Source organism: Limanda limanda, chromosome 16 (genome assembly GCF_963576545.1).
Source record: "Limanda limanda chromosome 16, fLimLim1.1, whole genome shotgun sequence".
Classification (NCBI taxonomy): domain Eukaryota; kingdom Metazoa; phylum Chordata; class Actinopteri; order Pleuronectiformes; family Pleuronectidae; genus Limanda; species Limanda limanda.
The window spans coordinates 1,733,512-1,751,011 of record NC_083651.1 but is presented as its reverse complement, the minus strand read 5'-3'; the positions used below and the strand labels follow the sequence as shown (position 1 = coordinate 1,751,011).

The window sequence follows — 17,500 nt, the reverse complement described above, 5'->3', positions numbered from 1 at the left end:
GCTGCATTTCCCCTCAATATTAATAAGGATAAAAATAATAATGATGATGATGAATCTTCTGTCGACGTTATGTCAGGAACAACATCCTGTGACATGGAGGAAGTCGGTCGGTTGTAGATATACTACGACACCCATGCAGAAACCTGTTTTATTTTGGTAGTCTGTGTTTTATTTTGGTGGTCTGTGTTTTATTTTGGCGGTCTGTTCTCAGACAGTCATTGAACATGTCAGTGCTGCAGAACTCCACAGATCCTGTGATTTGATTTGAGCTGCAACACAACGATAAGACAGATTCTACTGTGTGTTAGTGTGTGTGTGTGAGTGTCAGTGTGTGTGTGTGTGTGTGTGTCTGTGTGTGTGTGTGTGTGTGTGTGTCAGCGTCTACACACCCTCTAACCGGCTGTGACACTCCTGCACACGAGCAGAGTCTAAAGTGCAGAGTGCAGCAGGATTCAAACGTCCGTCAGCTGGTTGTTCCTCCTCGTCGTCCTCGTCCTCCTCTTCCTCCTCTTCCTGCTCTTCCTCCTCTTCCTGCTCTTCCTCTTCCTCCTCTTCTTCCTCTTCCTCCTCTTCCTCCTCTTCCTCCTCTTCCTGCTCTTCCTCTTCCTCCTCTTCTTCCTCTTCCTCCTCTTCCTCCTCCTCCTCCTCCTCGTCCTCCTCCTCTTCCTCCTCTTCCTCCTCTTCCTCCTCCTCCTCCTCTTCCTCCTCTTCCTCAGTGTCAGTTCACATCCCAAAACAAATGCTGGAGGAGGAAGTTAATGTAATAGCGCCGCCCTGTGTCACATTAGCTCGTTGTAATTACACCATTTGTTTATCATGTGACCTTTACCGGCTCCACCGAGCGCCACACATAACCATCACTGTCAGACGGGAGGAGAGGAGGTGAGGAGGAGAGGGAGGAGAGGGAGAGAGGGAGGAGAGAGAGGAGAGGGAGGAGAGAGAGTGGGGAGAGGGAGGATAAGGAGGAGAGAGAGGGGAGGGAGGAGAGAGAGGAGAGGGAGGAGAGAGAGTGGGGAGAGGGAGGATAAGGAGGAGAGGGAGGGAGGAGAGGGAGAGAGAGGAGAGAGAGGAGAGAGAGGGAGGAGAGGGAGGATAGGAGAGAGAGAGGGAGGATAGGGAGGGAGAAGGAGAGGGAGGAGAAGGGAGGAGAGGGAGAGAGGAGGAGAGGAGGAGAGGGATGAGAGGGAAGAGAGAGGAGAGGGAGGAAAGGAGGAGAGGGAGGGAGGGAAAAGAGGAGGAGAGGGAGGATAAGGAGGAGAAAGGAGCACCCGTCTCTCTTCTCTCTCCCTCTGCCTGCTAAATGCTATGGTGGTCTTCCAGCCTGCCAGCCCCCCCGCCCACCAGCAGGAGCAGTGAGACCCTCGAGTGGCGGGGGGGCCGGCACTTTCTGAGAAACGCTGAACGCTTGTGACAGCTTGTTATCAAACCAGCAGCCGAGAGGAAGGAGAGGAAGGAGAGGAAGGAGAGGAAGGAGGGTGAGGGAGGAAGAGGAGAGGAAGGTCAGAGCGTCTGAGAGCAGAGGAAACGAGGATCTGTGAGGAGGAAACAAGGATCTGTGAGGAGGAAACAAGGATCTGTGAGGAGGAAACAAGGATCTGTGAGGAGGAAACAAGGATCTGTGAGGAGGGAAGTTGAGGTGAAACGAAGTGAGAGAAGTTCCTGAGCTGAATAACAAGCAGCTCCTCAGTGAACTGCAGGAGGAGAACCAAGGAACTGGACCTGGCTCCAGTTCTCTGAAGCACCTCCTCAGTGAACTGCAGGTCTAGAGAACTGGACCTGGCTCCAGGACCCGACAGACGCTGACAGGTCCAGACTCCTGCTCAGCAGGGAAGTGAAAGCTCGGCTCCTAGAAGCTGAAAACAGGATCTTTGTTTCTCACAATAAGAAAGTGGCTCAAAGGTTGATGAAGGGAAACTGTGCTGATTGGTCAGATGAGTCGTGAGCTGTCACTCAACCTCAGACTCCTCCTCCTCTCGGTTCTATGAGCTTTACAACGAGTTCTTCTTCTTCTGTTTTCACTTCCACTGCGTCATGAAAACAACACAAGCATCACAAACACAGTGTGTGTACGTAAGAACAACACAACCATAAGTGAACAAATCAGCTCATGCTATTAAAGCACCAAATAAATCACCATGGTAACATATCACATTAATTAAATAGATAAAAACAGTTGAACTCACTGTGAAGAAGTTTACCACGTTTTCCATGAATTCTGTTTTATCCTCTGGACACGTTGGAGCATTAAGCAGATAAAGTGATTTCCCTCAGGAGGTGGTGGAGACCAAACACGGAGATAAAGATACCTTTAAGTTAAATAAGAATCCCTGTTGCAGCGTGTTCCAGAACCTCAAAGCTGTGGAAACACTTCTGCTCCAGATTCGTTCGTCTCCTGAATTCTCACAGTGTTTTTCTGCTGTTTCTTCTTCGTTGGTGGAAGAAGCTGCAGCAGGTTTTAGTCATGTGACATAATGATGCTGCGCTCGGGTCCGATTCAATGACTTGCACCTGTTGAGTCTGGAGGACACTGTGTCCTCGTAGTGTCTGAATGTCCCTGAAGCAGCAGGAGCCCTCGTCTTCTGGTCTTCTGGTCTTCTGGTCTTCTGGTCTTCCGGTCCTCTCGTCTTCCCGTCTTCTCGTCTTCTCGTCTTCTCGTCTTCTCGTCATCTCATCTTCTCGTCTTCTCATCTTAAGGTCTTCTGGTCTTCTGGTCTTCTCTTCTAGTCTTATTTTCTTCTCGTCTTCTCGTCTTCTCGTCTTCTCGTCTTCTCGTCTTCTCGTCTTCTCGTCTTCTCGTCTTCTCGTCTCCTCGTCTTCCCGTATTCTCGTCTTCAGGTCTTCTGGTCTTTGCTCTCCTCGTCTTCTCGTCTTCTCGTCATCCGGTCTTCCAGTCTTATTGTCTTCCGGTCTTCCGGTCTTCTCGTCTTTTCTTCTCGTCTTCTCTTCTTCTGGTCTTCTGGTCTTCTGGTCTTCTGGTCTTCTGGTCTTCTGGTCTCCTCGTCTTCTCGTCTCCTCGTCTTCCTGCTTCATGTCTTCTAGTTTTAATGTCTTCTCGTCGTCTCGTTTTCTCGTCTTCTCGTCTCCTCATCTTCCCGTCTTCTTGTCTTCTGCTCTTCTTGTCTTCTCATTTTCTGGTCTTCTGGTCTTCTGGTCTTCTGGTCTTCTGGTCTTCTGGTCTTCTGGTCTTCTGCTCTTCTTGTCTTCTGCTCTTCTGGTCTTCTTGTCGTCTCGTTTTCTGGTCTTCTGGTCTTCTGGTCTTCTAGTCTCCTCGTCTTCTGGTCTCCTCGTCTCCTTGTCTCCTCGTCTTCTCGTCTCCATGACTACGTCCTCAGTCCGTCCAGCTGAGTAAACACCGAGCCGTCTCGTTATTAGTCCGACGTTTGTAATCATGTTTGTTTTGTAGGTGAAGTCGTGAGAAACACGCAGCTGTAATCTCAGCGACACTGATTGTGAGAAACGCTCGTGAGTCTGATGGATGTTTGAACATCTGGGAACTGACACATCTGGAGCTGTGATATCAGAAGACATTTCCTGCTCAGTGTTTGTGCGACAGATTGTGTCGTCGTGTTTGCAGAGAAACACAACATCTAGCTGCTTCTGTTGACTCTCCTGGTTCCAGTCCCTGTTGTGAACGTGTGTGTGATGTTGTGTTCTCTTGTCCTGTGTCGATACTTCAGAACGATTCCTTCTCAGTTTGCTGCATGTAAACAGCCAATCAGTGTCTCCGAGCTGAGAACACAAGAGGGTGTGTTGTGTGTAAGTGTGTGTGTGTGAGGGGGGGGGGCTCTGGATCAATACAGAGCCTTTAGGCCCCGACTCGAGTGTCTCACTTCAAAGTGTCAATCAGCTGCTGTTGAATCTTCAGTTTCCTCCCACGCTGACAGGGTTTAACATCCCAGCATCTTTAGAGACACAGCAGCTTTCATCTGATTTATTAAAGAATAAAGTGAAAAACTGAAATCATGTTTTATTTACGTGTTCAGCTCTCAGATGTGAAAGTGGGGAGACGACGACTCGGCAGAATATTAGATGAAGAGAAACTTCTGTTGATTCAGTCTCGTATTTAGGATTCAGGTCGTTTCCTCTCTGAGTCTGAAGCTTTGTGTTTGTTCCATAGTTTCCTCTGATCTGTTAGTTCTGGTTTCATATTGTAATTTAGGGACTAAAGAATTTTGTTTGACAAACGTACGTCCTGTCGTCATCACCTACGTGGGCGGAGTCTATTTCGTGCTTCCTCTACTTCTTCTTCTTCTTCTACTTCTACTGTTCTAATTGTTCTAATTCTGTCTCTACTTCCTGTGATTGGTCCAAAAGTTCAAACTCTCCAAACAAGTGTTTTCAGTGCAAAGGAGCAGAACCAGGTTCCGTTAGATCCAGACCCAGAACTCCTCCTCTTCTTCTTCTTCTCTGAGGAACCTCCTCCTTCTCTCACTGCAGCTTCTGGTTCAGTTGAGACTTGAGATGAAGCCTCAAGAATCTAAAAGTGATCTGGTCTATAAGTAAGTTTCTGTCCAGGTCCTTACAGAGAACAGGATGTATTTAGACGTATCAGTGTGACACTGGAAATAGACTGTGTGTGTCAGTGTCTCTGGGGGAGACACACACACACAAACACACACAGAGTGACACAGACACAGACACACAGAGTACACAATTGTTCCTGCCAAGTGGCTGCACCTTAACAATTACTGTTGTCAAGGAAACTGTGTCTGTCCCTACTGCTTGTTCCTGCACAGAGGATGAAAAGAACTGTGTGTGTGTGTGTGTGTGTGCGTGTGTGTGTGTTTGTGTTGGTGTGTGTGTGTGTGTGTGTGTTTTAAACTATTTAATAATCATTCTGTGAAAGAAGAATTTCTTTTGTTTTTACAAATTAAGTGGAATCCTGTTCCATTCTTGGCCGGTGTGTGACAGTTCAGAGCAAGGTTGTGTGTCTGTGTGTGTGTGTGTTTGTGTCTGTGTGTGTGTGTGTGTGTGTCTGTGTGTGTGTGTTTGTGTTCACTGAGAATTGATTCTGCACTAAAAGCCTCCAGCACCTTCAAGTCAAACTGTACTAACAGTGTAAAATAACAAACCGTACGTCCAGGATCGCAGTCGATAAACATCCAGTCACATTCATCTTCTTCTTTCTGTCCAAACATTTCCTTCTTTTAAATACTGCAGCAGCTTCATCTTGTATCTGAAGCAGCGTCGTGTTACTGCAGAGAACGAGCCAGACGGGTTCTTCACAGATCCAGAAAGAATCACCAGAGAAAACATCTGAGATTCATCAGGTGTTCATGTTTTTTATAGGAAATCTTATAAAATAAATACAGTGATTTCACTCACTAGAGCCAGAGTTCCTCTAAAGCTCCTCTTCTTCTCCTCAGTGTATTTAACTGACTCTGCAGATTTAAAGGACTGCTGGGTCAACTCACAACCAGATGATACATCTCAAGGGATTTATCCCATGACAATAAATTAAATAATACATTTATTATTAATTAATTACTCTCAGGGAAATCTGTGAAGTTGTTGGACCCAAGTGGAATGTTTTATTGGTCCATGACGAATCGTAACAAGGGTAAAAAAGGATGAAAGACATGGAAATAGAAGAAAGATGAAATGTAAAGAAGTTGAATTATTACTCAGCTCAGTGAACTTCATGTTTCTGGAGGATTCATCTCTGACAGAAACCTTTTCCTCTGTGTTTCACTCTCTCTCTTTCCTTTCTGCTCCTCTTCTCTTCTCACATCTTCTCACATCAGTTCGACTCTTCTCAGCTGCTTTTCTCTGCAGGTTGAGAATCTGTCTCGTGACGTCGAGTACAATCGACCTCGTTTTCCATTTCTCCTCCCTCCTCCTGTCTGATCCCTCCTTAAATGCATATGCACAAAGGGGGGGGGGGGGTGATGAATGCGCCCGGGCGGCGCCTCAGATGACAGGAAGTCTGCGCTTCAAGGCCGCTGCGTCCGTTTGATAAATATCAAGCGTGTCTGTAGGTGAGCGTCGTCGAGGAGGAGAAATGATTACGTCTTTGATTCTTTGTGGTTTCTGCTAAAGAGCGACCGACCTTCCTGCTCTTTAGAGTCTCTACAGAGATGTTTCTCATGGCCGGGGGGGGGGCGACCTTCAGGGGTCACAGCTCAGATAATTGCTCGTTACAGATCTCCACTTCCTGTTCTGGTGTTTCCTGTCCCGCCCCCTTATCTGTGGTACCTGTGTCTCCTCCTGGTTGTTTTTTAAGACACAGTCACATGCATAGATATCATATATAAAGACTAGATGTCTCGGCCAACGGAGACGAACGTCCGCACATGGCGGCCATCTTGCTAGGGGGCAGCTCGCTCACCCATAACATTGTGTTGTAGTGGTAAATAACCATAACTTGCTCAACCGATTTTTAAACGGTTTGGTTTGTTATAAACGACAGAGATGTAGATATGACACTGCATACTTATGAATAATTATGTTATTTTCTAAAAAAAAATGAATAATTTATGCAGTGTCATAACTACATCTCTGACGTTTATACCAAACCAAATCGTTTAAAAATCGGTTGGAAATTGAGCAAGTTATGGTTATTTAAAAAGTATGAACCACTACCAACACAATGTTATGGTTGAGCGAGATGGCCCGTAGCAAGATGGCCACCATGTGCGGACAGCCGGCTCCGTCGCACAAGACATCTAGTCTTTATATATGATATCTATGGTCACATGTCGCAGTTAACTTCCTGTCCGTAGGAGCGTGTGGGAGAATAGAACTATTGGCTGCACTGCCCCCTATGGACTCCAGTGGTACTGCTCCCTTTCGTCCACTTGGTCCGAATCCATATCTTTCAGAAGACGTACAAAGAGGAAGTGAAGGCAGAGAAGTTATATATAGATATAGATATAGAGAGTCTATGAACTTTATCTCACACTTTCCCTTCTCTTTCTGGTGTGTCTGCCCCCCCACTGCTTCACTTCAGTTCAGTTGGTTCTTATTGAGATGATTTTTTGTGTCCTCCTGTCTGAGTGGAGGGAGACAAACAGCAGAACCTGAGTCTGCAGCGATGGAGACTTTGTTCTGACCCTCGTATCGATCGGATCCTTTCATCACGAGGGAACAACATCGCAATTAATCCAAACAAGGTTCCAGATCAAAGCAGCGTCCAATCAGGAGGCTGCTCTGCTCTGATTGCTCACGGCACAAACAGGAGGAACAGACGCTCTTTGTTTCCCCGAGACGGACGCTGACCTTTGGATCTGAGTGCAGGTAATAGCATCAATTTAACAGGAGGAAGATTTGTGAGCCTCTTCAGTGCTCTCTGTGGAGCCTGGCCGGCGGGGGGGGCGGGTGGGGGGGGGGGGGGGGGGATATGCTTCAGCTGATATAAACCCTGTCGGCCTTCACGGAGCTCAGCAGGATTTGGATGGAGGGAGACCGGCGGTGGAGATGGGGAGCGAAGGAGGGAATTCAGGGCGAAGGCCAGAAAAACATCTGGACTGATGTGGGCGCCTGCTGAGGCTGTGGGCGGCGGCCTCCTGCTGAGGCTGTGGGCGGCGGCCTCCTGCTGAGGCTGTGGGCGGCGGCCTCCTGCCGTCTGTCACCAGTCTGTGGTCGTCGGGACGTGAGCACAAGGTCATGTAGTTTGAGTCGGAGTCTGTTTGATGGAGGAGATATTTAAACAGTGTGATTCCAACCGAGGGGAAAGTGATTTCCTGTTTAAACATGATAACACCCCCCACCCCCCCCCCCCCACCCCTCAGAGCAGAGTCCTGACTTCAACTGATCATGAACACATGAACTCAGCTGGAAAGAGGAAGGAGCTGTTGGTTTTCCCACAGTCAGACTGTGAGAGACAGTTCTACAGTTTGAGACTCAGCATGAAACTCTCCAGCTTAAATGATATCTGCAGAATATCTGGCTCATATGTAGAAGTTTGTGTGGATTATAATCTAAAGTGAAATGTGAACAATCAACAAACGTCCTGACAGTTTAATAGAATAACGTCATGTGTCGGCAGCGATAAGAAGCTAAAGAGTTGAGTTTTGTTTCCGTTGATTAAATCCCTTCAGTCCAGTTTCTCGACTTCCTAACCTCAACTGGTGATTGATTTTCTTTTGTGTAGTCTGTGTTATTGAAATTTACTTTTATTCTTCATATTTAAGATGAACACTGAGTTTTTAGCACCAAAAAAATCTATCAACAACATCGACAAGCAGTTTTTAACAGAAAAAGCTGAGCAGGTATTAAACACTTACTTTCTCCATTATTTGAGACTTTCCAAGAAACTAGAAAAATGACCCATAAAGTGACCTTAACCCTAAGATATCATTAACAAAGGTGTTTAAAGTAGTAAATCATTTAATTTGTGTTGTTCCATCGAGTCTGTTGGTGTTTGAGTCTTAACACCGGCTTCACTTCAGACCTCAGCTCAGCTCTTGTGGCCGAATCGGATCAAGTCTCTGAATCCAGCTTCTTTGTTCTTTGCAGTAAATCCTTCTCAGACGTGTTGAGATGTTAGGAAGTGAGTTCAGTTCTCCCTGAATCCCTGTGGACGTGTGTGGTTTGTCCAGGACTCCCTGAGTGGCTGCTCGATGCTCTGCCCTCACGTGATCAGCTGACCCGCTGCTTGTGATTTGAAGAGTTTCTCGGCCTTTGCAAAAAAATGCAAAAGGCAAAATGTGAGGTGGTTAATCCTGCTCAGGAGACGCCTGTGCACAAAATGATCCGATAAGAAAATAATTCAAACAAATCAAGCATCAGATGAGAAGGAGAAAACTGGATTTTTTATTCTCTGAATAATCCCTTCATACTTCTCTGAAAGCTTCTTAATCTGGACGAGCTCCCACAGGATGAAGAGCTTCTTTGTCCTGAAGGTGCAGCAGGAAGCTGTCGGAACCTGAGACAGCTGCTGGTGTCTTCAACCCTCACAGAGGAATCAGGAGGAACCTCTTCACTCACATGTCTCTCTGTCTCTCTGTCCTCTGTCTGCAGGACTGAGTGCTGCCAAGCTGCTGAAGTCTCAGGGCCTGAACCCTGTGGTGCTGGAGGCCCGGAACCGAGTCGGTGGTCGAACCTTCACTGTGCAGGTACGAGTCCACATCGCAAACACACTCCTATAAATAACAGCTTCAGTAGGAACTCTGTGTCTGAAGCTCAAGTAAAACACACAAGTTCCCTGTGAGTCCAGAATCCTCCACGACCACTTCCTGGAGACTTTAAAAACAAACTTTACCTCCAGAAATAATCCAGGTGTTGATTCTGAAGTCGTGTCTGTGATCTAATGAGACAGTGAAGTCAACTGTCGGCTCATTTCCTGTCGTTGTGACCTAATAAAGACGACTTCTGATTGTTATTTTACATAATTTCACATTTTACACATAGAGTTATGTGTGATCTGCATAGAGATGAGATTTAATATTGTTTATGGTTGATCAGCCGCTGTAGTCAACTCACTTGTAAAGAACTGTAGTGGACCCAGGACAGATCCCTGTGGTTCTCCATGAGGAGAATCTGTTCTTTGTGATGCGTAGTTTTAAAATTAGACAAAGAAAGTTGCACTTTAATTAACAGGACTTCAATGAGCTAAGGGCTGTGTCTTAAACTCCACCCACTCCCTCAGCCTATCAGTGAGCCCCATTTAACAACAAAAGTAAACAAAATACAGTTCATTCACGTCTGTAGCCGACGCTAGGTAAACTAAAGTGGTGTAATGTGATGTCATCTTCTTGGTGTTTGTTGCTTTGTGTGTTTTTCAGAATAAGGAGACAAAGTGGGTGGATCTGGGCGGGGCTTACATTGGACCGACTCAGAACCGCATCCTCCGATTGGCCAAAGAATACAACGTCCAGACGTACAAAGTCAACGAGCAGGAGAGACTGGTGCATTATGTCAGAGTGAGTGTCCCAGCGTCTGTGGTGAAGGATCTGGTGTTTCTAATATTCAGCCTCCTCCGTTCATCCGAGGAATTTGGGGGGTGTGGCCAAATATAGAAGCTGTCAGTTTAATGCAGCAGAATTTAAAATGACTTGTGAACCAGATGTGACACGAGTCTCCCCCCCCGGCCGAGACAGGAACTCACCCAGCAGCTCCTCTGACTCGGAGGTAGCTTGGAGTCGGCCTGTGGTTCCTATTGTCTGCTGAGCAGCATCAGACCCTGCAGATGCTAATCTCCGCCGGGGGGGCTTCGGTAATGCACTTTCTCTCTTCCCTGAGTGGCTGAATGGAGAGAGAGAGAGCAAACAAAGAGGAAGAAACCAGGAGACGCTGAGGCCATGCTTCTTTGTTCTGCTTGTTCTTTGCTCCATATCTCGTTAGTGTGTCGTTAACACACTCGTGTTCTTACCTGATTTGATTTGCTCCCATGAACCCCCGACAGTAAACCACTGCCCAGTGTGTGTCTGTGAGTGTGTGTGTGTGTGTCTGTGTGTGTGTGTGTGTGTGAGGCAGAGCTCTTATCTTCTTATCTCTTTCTAGGCTTTGTTCAAGTCAATAAATCTCTCCTGCAGAGACGGACTCTGAGCCTGAGGCCGGGGGGGTTGTGCTCACAGACTCACACGTTCAGACGCTTTCACTGAATTTCATAGAAAGCTGTTTGTGAGGTGGAGTTCTCACACTTCCTGTTCATGAGGAGGAGGAAGTGGAACTACTTCCTACAACCAGGACTCTGCATCACAGAGTTCATTTAAAGACTTATACAACAATCAAGGTTTCAACAGATTTAAATTCACCTTGTGTGGTTCAGAGCTTCAGTCGGTTTAGAACCTAAACATCAGGTGTGAAGGTTCCTCAGACCAACACACTGAAACCTACAGTACGTGGTTCCTAACACGTCTCTGACCCATCGGAGCTCGGACTCTACTCGACCTCTGAGGGTTTCCTGTGGAATCAGGCACCAGGACGTTCATATCAGATCCTTTTAGTCCCATCAGTTTCATAATGGAGCCTCCACGACTCGGACTCGACTTCCCTCAGATGCTTGAATCAGATAGAAATCCACATCTTGACGTCTCAGATTGTGTTTTCAGCTCGTTCAGTTTCCTGCTGACAGAGAGCAGAGCTGTCTTCTGTTGCCAAGCAGGCTGCAATAATATTTCCCTCTGTGGTATGTGTCAGCTTCACGCTGCCCAGAGCTTCACGCCGCCTCCGGCTTCTTCATGCATCCTGCTGCCGCCCTTTACCCATGATGCACCTGCACCAGAGGGTCCATGGAGGGGAAGAAGTGATTCATCCGACCACGACACGTCCTGGTTGTAACTAGAACGGTTTCTTGTGCTCTTCTGTTAGATTGGACCTCCATGTCTAAGTCGTTTATCTGGTCTCAACTTTGCCGACTCTCACACGCTTCAGGTTGAATTTTACATCTTTGGAGGCGTGGCCAGTGGCTGATGCTCCCGTTCTAGTGGCGTAGTTTTTACGTGTCCAAGTTTTGGGACTAGATCCTCGTCATACATGTCCATGTGTGACCCCGTGACCCCGTGACCCCGTCGCAGGCTCACTGCTCTTCTTGTTAATAAGAATCCACGTTGAACTGTGATTCAGCTCTGATGTAACGCTGACCTGCTCCTGCTCCTGCTCAGCTGTGAACCGTCTCCACCGTGACGAGCGGCGCCGACAGACACAATGAGTCTTTGGTTCTGAGACTTTTAATTGGACGGAGCTGCGGTTGTTCAGGCGCCGGAATCTCATCCAGCTGGAGTGAGGGAGCTCCTGTGTGAGTGCGTCTCCTTAGCTACTATCTGTGCAAGATCCACTCAAAGACCTCCACACACACACACACACACAGACACACACACACACACACACACACACACACAGACACACACACACACAGACAGACACACACACAGAAGCATGCGTGCCACTCGTAGTTTCCTGGCTGGTTTCCATGGCAGCGTGCCTCATCGAAAGCTGCTCAGTCCTATCAGTGTCAGCCGGCATATCTGTGTGTGTGTGTGTGTGTGTGTGTGTCTGTGTGTGTGTGTGTGTGTGTGTCTGTGTGTGCACTCATGCGTTTGTGTGCACACATGCAGTTGGTGGGGGGGGGGGGGGTGAGGTGAGGCCTGTGTTCACTGCTGCTGATCCTGACTCTGCAAGAAATACTGTGAAAATCTTGAATCTCTCTCACACCAAAGTCTGGTGATATCCACATCCCTTTAAATTAGGCCCAGAATCAAAAAAATATAATAAGATAATAAATAATAAGCCCTCGGTAAATAAAAACCTACATGGACAGAAAATATCGTCTTAATCTGGTTAATATCAGAATATTTGCATGTGTGTAAAAGCGTCACATGTGTCCTGCTGCTGTAAACATTCAGCTGTTCACCAACTGAGGACAAGTGCAAGAGGAAATCGTCCAGAACTAAAACACCATAAGACACAAGGAAGGACAGACTTCAACATACTGAGTCGACAGCTGTTTTTATTATAGATTAATCTCCGGTTATTGATTAACTGTCTAATTGTCTGATATGTGGACGAGCCCAGAGTGACATTGATCTGAACCACATGCAGACACAAGCACTGACTGGATGATTTAATATAAGTTGAGATAAGATAAGATAAAATAATCCTTTATTAGTCCAACCATGGGGTTTGTCCCACCAGCAACTGTTCACCTCCACCCGACCTTGACCACAGTATCACTGATAATAATATGATAATAATGATAATACATTAATAGTTTTCTAACGTTGATAAAACCACAGAACCTGCAGCTCCACTCGTTCTCCAGCTTCACGTCACGTTCTCTCCGTCTCTCGGAGGAAAACGCAGCGTGTGAAACTTCTCTAATCTCTGCAGAGACGTCTCGGGGGGGGGGGGAGGCGTGGAACCTGATGTGAGCGCCGGTGCTGGAGGAGGAGCCGGAGACACAGGGAAGCAGCGTGTGTCCTGAGCCATTGTGTGATTAGGGTTAGCTTCCCACCGAGCCGCGGAGCTAATCAGCTTTTCTGGTGCAGGTTGTAATCCAAAGGGCCGGTGCTGGTTTCCCTTATCACTCATCTGCAGCTCCAGGTTTATTAATGAGGCGTCGCTATCAGAGACCTGGACACAGACTTTGATTAAACACTGGAGCTGGTGATCAGACACGGAGGCGGAGTCAGCAGGTGGTAACGGCGTGTACCTGGCGTCCGCACGTCCACGCCACGGACGTTCAGACGTTTAAATAAAAGACGTAACATCGACTCAACGTCTCGTTAATCACAAGTCGCCTGAAATGAGACGGAGGTGAACATCAAGAAGAAACCACCTGACCCAGACGTCTTGGCTTCACTTTGGGGGGCGGCCATCTTGAATCCGGGTCTGCGGCTCGGAGCGCAGCAGGATTAATCAGCATGTGGCTGCAGGGGGCGCTGTTACTCACAGGGTGTTGCTTTAAGTCTCTCTTGTGTTTCCATCCAGACTCAGACTCAGTGGATCAGATGAAGCAGGAACTAGATTAATGACAGAATCCTCACGTGAAGCTTCAGTTCTCTTCAGTCTTTAGAATCATGATTTAAAACACGAGTTTCAGTTTCTCACAGATTTGATGACGAGCAGCTTCTTCAGCTCAGAGGCTCGTGTGTTCATCCAGTGAAGCTGAGTCGCTGAAGTGGACGAAGATGCTGCTGCTAACCCCCCCCCCAACACACACACACACACACACCTCCCCCGTCCTCCTCCCGTCTTCCCTCGGCCGGCGTCTCCCTGGAGACAGACACGAGTTTCAGTTCAATAAGAAGCAAACTGTACGATTCATTAGAAGTAAAGTCCTGTCGGGCCGCGGTGACATTTGTCAGATAACAAGACGCCGCAGAGCAGCAGGCGTCTGATTGGTCGAGGGACGGTGTCGTCATGGTGATGGATGTTACAACAGACCTGGTTGTAACTAGACTTGTTTCTTGTTCTCGTCCTTACAAACACAGAAGTGGTTGATTCCTGATCGACTCATCGAACCAGGAACAAACATCTTTTATTTTAATACTTGAGTTTTTATTGATCAGCCTCAATCGATCAGATCTTTTCTTTTGTTTTCTCAAAATCAGATTTTCTCCTATTCTCTCGGAAAGCTTCAGTTCAGTTTCACTTACATTCACAACCTTATTAATAGAACCTTTTATTGAAATTAGATGTTTTTAATGATTTATGAAACGATGAAAACTGATACACAATACAACACATCTTGTAAAACCTTTGTCTGACATATGTTGACAAAATATAAGAAATTCATCTAGTTCATTTGTGTTACGTTGGTCAGAGAAGAATCTCTAATAAATAACAATGTGTGAGACGTTCTGGACCAGAGACAGAAGCTGTGTCTCCATTCAGTGTCCTCAGTCTGGACTTTAGAGGACGTCTGTGATGTCTGTCCCCAGCTCGTCAGCTGTTTTTATCTGATTGGATTGAAGGACGTGTATTATACAGAGTCACAGCTGGAGACTGAGCCAAAAACCACAGAATGAGAGTGATTCCAGGGAGTCTGTGGCTCTGGGCCTGCAGACACACACACACACAGACACAGACAGACACACACACACAGACACAGACACACACACAGACAGACACAGACAGACACACACACAGACACACACACAGACAGACACGCATAGACTCACACACACACACACACTGTTTAATGGGCTTTAAAAGAGAGGATCTGAATGTGAGACACGTCCTCCTGCAGAGATGCTTGAACAAACAGGTGTCGTCGGTATATAAAGTGATCGACAGTAAAGAGAAATCGTTCTGGATCGAGAACGTCCTGAAACCTGAGAGGTCATCTCAGGTGAAGAACACGTGGACGTGAGAATCCAAGAGAAGCTCTAATGCTGACTCATCGTTTCATAGAGATGTTTAACCATGAGGCATAATATATCATCAGTTTATAGGAGACATGTCAGTATCTGAGTTTTTAATCTGCTGAACACTTTTATTTTCCAGAATAAACAAGACAGATAAGCTGCTTTTATATTGATACTAAAACATGAGTTTAACTCAAGTAAAGTTTATGGTTAAACTGTAAAGTATCAAACCTCATTTACATTTCTTTATCATAAGGATTTGATTTTAAGAATATTGATTTCGGCCGATTGCTTTACTCCCTAATATCTGTGTTGACTTCACAACCAAAAAGACAAATTGTCTCTAGTTTTTAGATGAAAAATATCGATTCTCTTGATAAAACTAAGGTTCCAAGAAACCTGAATGGAACCAGTTCATTAACCTTCTATGAGCTCTGTTTCTGTGTCAGAGTTAAACTGTAAAGTATCAAACCTCATTTACATTTCTTTGTCATTAGGATTTGATTTTAAGAATATTGATTTCGGCCGATTGCTTTACTCCCTAATATCTGTGTTGACAAATTGTCTCTACTTTGAGTTTTTAGATGAAAAATATCGATTCTCTTGATAAAACTAAGGTTCCAAGAAACCTGAATGGAACCAGTTCATAAACCTTCTATGAGCTCTGGTTCTGCGTCAGAGTTTCGACTCAGAGGTTCTTTGGCAACGAGCCTCTGATATAAATCAACTCTCTGGACAATCTACTTTACGGGAAACACTCAGATGTTTCTCTGCACTTTTGTTCTCGATGAAGTTAAAACAACAGAATGTAAAGTGAGTGTGACCGTAGAGGAACCAGAGTCTGGTGGACTCAGCTGCTCTGGATCAAAGTCTGTTGTGTAATCTGTTGACATTAATGATGATGAAGCCAACGACCTTCTGCATCGTTAATCAGTCGTGAGGTTGAGCAACAGATCCAGAGTCCGGCTCTTATCAGGTTTAATGAGCCTGAATCAGAAAGTGTTGCACAACCGAGTCGGTTCATCGTCACGGTGACCGGACGTCAGCTTCTAATAACAACTTTATAAACATGAACATTTAAACAGTCTGAGGAACACGTGAATATAAAGTTTACACATTTCATACAAGAGGCTCAAGGATGAAGAGTTTATGTTTGAAGAGCAAAGACACAAAGTAAACGTTCTCCATGTTAAAGAAAGAGGGGAAAGTACTTCTTATATCTGAAGGAATTATGTTCCAGGTCAGCTGATGATAATGATGATGATGATGATGATGATGATGATGATGATGATGATGATGATGATGATGATGATGATGATGATGATGATGATGATGATGATGAAGATGATGATGATGATGATGATGATGATGATGATGATGATGATGCTGATGCTGTGTGTTGAACAGGGGAAGTCGTACCCGTTCAGAGGCTCCTACCCTCCCATGTGGAACCCCATCGTCCTGATGGACTACAACAACCTCTTCAGGACGATGGACGAGATGGGACAAGAGGTGAAGTTCTCCAGTTTTTCCTTTTCCTCTCTTGGACTTCTTGGTTCTTCTCTCTAATATTTAATATGTTGTGTTTCAGATTCCCAGGGAGGCTCCATGGAGAGCTCCTCACGCGGAGGAGTGGGACAAGATGTCCATGCTGCAGCTCTTTGAGAAGATCTGCTGGACCAGGTAACACCAACGTTTAGATGAACTCCTGCTGCAGATGATGTTAGAAGATTCCAGCTCTGATTCTCAGCTCCTCTCTCTCCTCTCAGCACCGTTCGTCGCTTCGCCACGTTGTTCGTGAACGTGAACGTGACGTCTGAGCCCCACGAGGTGTCGGCGCTGTGGTTCCTCTGGTACATTAAGCAGTGCGGAGGAACCATGAGGATCTTCTCCACCTCCAACGGGGGACAGGTGGGTTCTTCACGTTCCTCTGAAACTACAGGAAAACAATCCTCTTTAATCCAACAGGACAAGTTCAGACTCGGCGTGTTCATGTTGATTTAGCTCCTGACTTCCAGTGACTGGCAGGAGAGTTCCTCCCACAATGCAACAGTGGAATGCACTGAGCACACAGAGACACTCACCATATGGAGAAGGTCACCGTCTGTTTCATTCTGCGTCCACAGCTTCTCAGAACTTCTCCCTCTCTCGCTCGCTCTGTCGTTCAGCCGTCGTCAGTCTGAGTGTTTCCAAAGTAAACTCTCCCTGTGGGTTAGAGAAGGTTCAGAGGTACAGAGGAACGTTCAGAGGAACAGAGGAACGTTCAGAGGAACAGAGGAACGTTCAGAGGAACAGAAGAACGCTCAGGGGAACAGAGGAAGGTTCAGAGGAACAGAGGAAGGTTCAGAGGAACAGAGGAAGGTTCAGAGGAACAGAAGAACGTTCAGAGGAACAGAGGAAGGTTCAGAGGAACAGAGGAACGTTCAGGGGAACAGAGGAACGTTCAGGGGAACAGAGGAACGTTCAGAGGAACAGAGGAACGTTCAGAGGAGCAGAGGAACGTTCAGAGGAACAGAGGAACGTTCCCTAGCCCTGGAGTCAGGAGGAATCTACAGAACGTTATCGGCTTCTCTCCTAAATGTAGTTTTATTCTCCTTGAGGAGTCAGGATCAGACCGGATAGAAGAGATTTAGCCTTCGAGAGTAGATCAGAAAACCAGAGATCGGATCCGTCTGTGGTTTATCCTCCTGATGCTAACCCCCCCCCCCCCCCCATGTCTCCGTCCTCCTGCAGGAGAGGAAGTTCGTGGG

General features: G+C 46.4%; 1 protein-coding gene across 1 annotated transcript in view; it reads left to right on the top strand.

Annotated features, from left to right (window-relative positions):
• mao (monoamine oxidase) overlaps positions 1-17,500 on the top strand; it is a 23,014-nt gene that overhangs the window by 1,074 nt on the left and 4,440 nt on the right. Inside the window, exons 2-7 of the mRNA XM_061088283.1 lie at positions 8,962-9,056; positions 9,726-9,863; positions 16,158-16,262; positions 16,342-16,433; positions 16,520-16,661; positions 17,484-17,500. The exon at positions 17,484-17,500 is cut by the window's right edge and continues 133 nt beyond it. Of these exons, the coding sequence (XP_060944266.1) occupies positions 8,962-9,056; positions 9,726-9,863; positions 16,158-16,262; positions 16,342-16,433; positions 16,520-16,661; positions 17,484-17,500 (589 nt within the window). The remainder of the gene's footprint in view (positions 1-8,961; positions 9,057-9,725; positions 9,864-16,157; positions 16,263-16,341; positions 16,434-16,519; positions 16,662-17,483) is intronic.